Here is a 4,763-nt window from a genome sequence, read left to right on the forward strand (position 1 = left end):
GTGGTGCCTGCCACAACGCCTCCGATGCCAAAGTTAGAACAGTAAAGCAATTCACAAAACTAGAAAGTAATAGGTGTTTTCTTAGAGTCTCAGTATCTATGTACCTTATGCTGCCAATGTAAGGAATTTATATATGTGGTCTTGACTGCTAGCCGTTGGGGTGTTAATGCCTCTCTTTTGTAACGCCTCCAGCCCAATTATGGGGCTTTTATTAGGCTCCAACGGTCTGTTTTGCTAGTTTCGTAACTGCCCAGGTTACTTGCTTGCACCATTGAATGACTTTCCTTTCCTTGTTGGTGATGACTTGTTCGTCGTTAGGGGTGACCTCGTCACTAGGTTGACCTCGTCAAGGTAATGTGTTCTCGTCATTCCCATCATATTTGATATTAGAAATATTTATAGTCGATTACATCTAGAATTGATGAATACTATTATCATTATTTTCATCTACATTATATATAAAATAAAAATAAATAAATAAAAAATTAAGCTATATGATGATGCGCAAAACATCAGCAGTCAAGTTCGTCCAGAAGGTTTCCAACACGAGCTCGTTGAGAGTTCTGCAAGTAGCTGCAAAAAGATATTTTCTTAGGTGGACACTAGTGTGGTGCCAGTCAAGGAGTCTCCGATGAAAAAAGTAGGAAGAGATCAAGTTTGAGATTAAGTTTAGAACAATAAGAATTTCGTAATCGCTGTGTCTGTCTGTCCCTTGTCTAGTTTTGGGTTGCCTATATATAAGCTCTTCTTCTAGCTGTTGCTCTCCTTTAATGGTGGATTAAGTGTCTTCTTTGTAACGTTTTTGGCCTATTTAATGTAGACTTTGATAAGGATCCCAACGGTCTTCTTGTTGATATGTAACCGTCGGGATATTGAATGCCTTCTTTATGGCTTTCTTCCATCGTCCAGGCTAGGTTCATGTGGACGATGGTCTTTATTGGGTTCGTCTGGACGATGATATTTATTGGGTTCATCACTATTCATATATAATTTTGTTTATTTAGAACCCTAGCTTAAAATAGTTGTTGGCTTTATTTGTGTTTTCTATATTTCAATAATATATACGGGTGCATTTCCTTACCTGATTCAGATTTGGTGCACCAAGAGGAAGTCCTCTCTTGGAGCGCAACAACATGTAGCTATCTAAGAAGGAGACGTGGTGGTGGCTGTACCTCCGTTGGCTATAGCAATTAGTACAGAGATCATAAGTGTGGCTAGCGTTGTCAAAGCATGCAACGCATGTGAAATAAAGTCCCAATTGGCACACTCCACAGCTCTTGCACCACACACCTCGGGTTTTCATGATGTAGTACAATGTGAGGACTTCCCAAAAATCCAAGCTATCATCCTGGTTGCGATCCAAACAACGGAAAAAGTTAGGGCTACAAAATTGTAGCTGGCTTGCCTGAAGAATTGGATGAACTCATCGTAGGAGACTCGGTTATTTCCATTTGTATCCATTGATTTGAAGAAGTTCCACACTTTGTTCCGAAGGAGAAATTATTATTTACACTAGGAGGACTACTAATGTGGTCTTCCTTAAACAATGACATGATGTTATCCATGCAAATGTATATGTGAGCTTCCTAGTCAGCACAAAGAATAAAAAATAAAAATTACCAGATAATATTATATTTGTATAAATAACAACATTTTATTGGTTGGGAGGTCAGAAAGGACCACGTCAGCAGTTCTCCTGGTGGACCTAATAATTTCTCGTTTCGAAGATCTTGATCGCAAATATTGTTATAATAAGCTGTAGCGGCCTTGTGTAACTTGGAAATTTTGCGGGGTTGACTCGTGAATTGCTTTAGGTGTTTCTTTTTTGGGTAGGTGACTACAAGTCTTTTGGCAAAGCTCCATGAGTTGAATTTATAGGGCCCGTTTGATAAGAAATTTTTAGTAACGTTGTTTAAATGTTGTAAAAATACATGTGGGTTAAAAAATGTTGTGAAAATATGTATTATGGTGTTTAAATACTGAAAACTGTTATTTAAACAACAGCACCAAACACCCCCTATCCTATCACATTTACATTACACACGCCAAAGTCACCATCATAACATGTTTTCTTTGTTGTACTTGAGTAAACTAAATTCCTTGCAATTGTGTCGATCGGAACTTGTTAATGCTTTACCAGTTTCCAGGTCCAAATTTATTGCAACATGAACAACTTTTCTTTCACGCATGGACGATTAACACTAGCAGAAAACATTGGTCCACGTACAGGACCTGGTCAAGTAAAATGATAGGTAGAATTAAGTCACTGCGTGAAAGAAAAGCTCTTCAGTCTAATAATAGACTTGGACTCTAGTAGCTAAGAAATCCGGCAACATAGGACTCATTTTTCACGCATCCAAAAAATCTTTCCCGTATTTATTTTTATCATTCAAGTCTGGTTAATGAGTAAATATAATTTTATAAGGTTTAGGCCTATTGCTAGCCTACACAACCCTAAATTTAGAGGTTGAGTTCATACTATACCATTTTACGTTAGTGTTCTCAGATCTATAATAAAAACCTATTATCATGCACTCTTTCAACTAATTATCATGCACTTTTTCAGGTCTATTAGAGAACCATATTTTCATGAAAATAGTATATAAACAAACTTCTTCTATATATAATCTTATACTCACTAGTTTGATCCTCCTTCCTTACTCTTCCCTTTTCCTAGCTCCTACTTCCTAACTCTTCCCTTGTCATTTCACACTACACGTTTTCTTTTTTGTTCCTTCAGCCTGACTTGCTCTCATATCGCTTTCCTTGAGTAAATACTAGGTTTTGTAGTGTTTAGAGGGGATAGGTATAGGGAGAGGAAGAAGAAAATTTTAAATTTAGCTAGGACTTCTTATAAAATATTACATTCACTAATTATTCCTCCAATTATTTTGTAACACATCATATCTAAATTTTACAAGTTTTCTCCTACGCGGAACTTGTGGATTGCTATCCAAAAGTGTGATCCTAAAAGAATTCAACCCTACCCCATATTGCTAAAAAATGTAACAGCGGACCTAGCCTGAGTGTAAAAATGATAGGAGGAATTGACTCAAGGTGCGTGAAAGAAAAGTTGGACAGTAGAACTAGACTTAGGCGCTAGCACCTAGCAGACAGCCCACCAAAGCATCTTTAAAGGTGACTTGAATTCCATGAATATGATATTTATCTAGTGTAATTAATTGAATATACAATAATAGGCTGGAGTAATAGAGTATTTCTATTGATTGGTCACACACACACATATATACATATATATATATATATATATATGTCATGGCTCCTTATTTTGACAGGATATAAATTTCTTAATTTGATATTTTTAAATATTTTTTCATTCCTATTAGGATACTAAATAATTGTCAAAAAATTGTATCTTTTCATGGTAAGACGCATGGTTTAGATATATCTTGGCGAATTCTAATTCTTTTCAAGTTGCAATGTAGAAATTAAGAGGACCTACATGTGTAATGAAGCTTGTGGGTGGCCAAAATGACTCATGGTGCGTGAAAGAAAAGTTGGTCAGTAAAACTAAAACTAGACTTGGATGCTAGCAGGCAACATGTAATGTGGTGATGTATAAATACGTGTGTTCTATAAGCTTGCTCGTGGAGAAAATGGCTCAAGCTGTGTGAAAAAAAAGAAAAAGAAAAGAAAAAAAAAAGGAGGTTCAGTAAAACCGGACTATTTTTTTTGTTGAGAATCAGTAAAACTGGATGATGAGAGTACTTTCGTCCAGCAGGAAGTTTTGTTACTCGTCCGTCCTAGATGTTTCTCTCTTTCTGTCTAGCTGAACAACCTCAGGGGCCGAAGATCCTATCCATGCATCTGTTGTCACATGGTCCCTCAAACCCGTCATAGCAGTAGATAGGAAAACGCGCGACAAGTGGAAACCGATAGTTAGGCAAATCCTCCTCCTTATCTACATACCAACGGATGGTTGGCCAAGCTGACGGATAGAGGTAGTGGTTTCTATAATTCTTTGTGTAATCTCCACGCATTAGTCCCCATAAGGAAATATCTTGCACATCACGTCCAAAGACCCTACTACACGCCCATATCTTCCCCAAATGGAAAAGATGCTCTAAAATCTCGAAAACCCTAACCTCGAATCTTCTCTACATGGAAAGGTCCCTACATCCAAGGGATCTTGATTTACTACTCACCACTATATAAGCATCAAGTCTCCTGTTCTCCCAGGTACATAGAAAATCCCTAACTCTCTCACTATGGAGTTCTTAGAGATTTCTCATTCACTGACTTGATCTTCGAAGAGTCTTTGGCCAATATCACACCAGTGCTCTCTGATACGTTCTTGGCTTCTTGTTCTTCAAGTACCCATCAGAGCGTTCAAGGACTATTAACTCACTGACAATTTTTGTGCATCTTCAGTTGGTGCCATTTGTGGGAATTTTCGAGTAATTGGCCACATCCTCACCACTAAGATGAAAGAGTTGTATGGTCCTAACACAATCAATGGCCACCATCAACTAGGAAATTGGTAATCCCACCAACGCACTGGAAAGACAAGTGCAAACATTGGCAACGATGGTTGAACGACTCACCCAGCGTAACTAGGAGTTAGAACAGCAACTAAACCAAAGGAACGAACGACACCTCAAGGATCGGCATGATGAGTGGAACAATGAAGAACAAAATGGCAGCCATCTCCCAACAAGAGACCGCTAGGAGAGGGAAGACTAAGAAGAAAGCAATATCAACAAGCGGGACGAGTCGAACGACACCGACCGTTTGTCAGAACT

General features: G+C 38.1%; 1 protein-coding gene across 1 annotated transcript; it reads right to left on the reverse strand.

Moving 5' to 3' along the window:
- Nucleotides 1-512: 512 nt before the first annotated feature.
- LOC126690125 (uncharacterized) lies at nucleotides 513-3,859 on the reverse strand. Its single transcript, XM_050385257.1, has 4 exons — nucleotides 3,800-3,859; nucleotides 1,512-1,586; nucleotides 1,082-1,405; nucleotides 513-563 (listed from the first exon to the last, which is right to left on the reverse strand). Exons 1-4 carry the CDS (start codon nucleotides 3,857-3,859, stop codon nucleotides 513-515), a joined length of 510 nt encoding a protein of 169 aa, XP_050241214.1.
- Between the last annotated feature and the right edge of the window lie 904 nt (nucleotides 3,860-4,763).

The sequence above is a fragment of the Quercus robur genome, chromosome 6 (assembly GCF_932294415.1).
Source record: "Quercus robur chromosome 6, dhQueRobu3.1, whole genome shotgun sequence".
NCBI classification, from domain to species: Eukaryota; Viridiplantae; Streptophyta; class Magnoliopsida; order Fagales; family Fagaceae; genus Quercus; species Quercus robur.

Bases quoted from the DNA above. Each gene is read 5' to 3' on its own strand.
- LOC126690125 (XM_050385257.1), bottom strand. From the start codon at position 3,859: ATGACGGGTTTGAGGGACCATGTGACAACAGATGCATGGATAGGATCT. The intron at 1,587-3,799 runs GTTGTTCAGCTA...TGTGCTGACTAG, and splicing joins TAGGATCTTCGGCCCCTGAG to GAAGCTCACATATACATTTG. The intron at 1,406-1,511 runs GTAAATAATAAT...CCAATTCTTCAG, and splicing joins ACATTAGTAGTCCTCCTAGT to GCAAGCCAGCTACAATTTTG.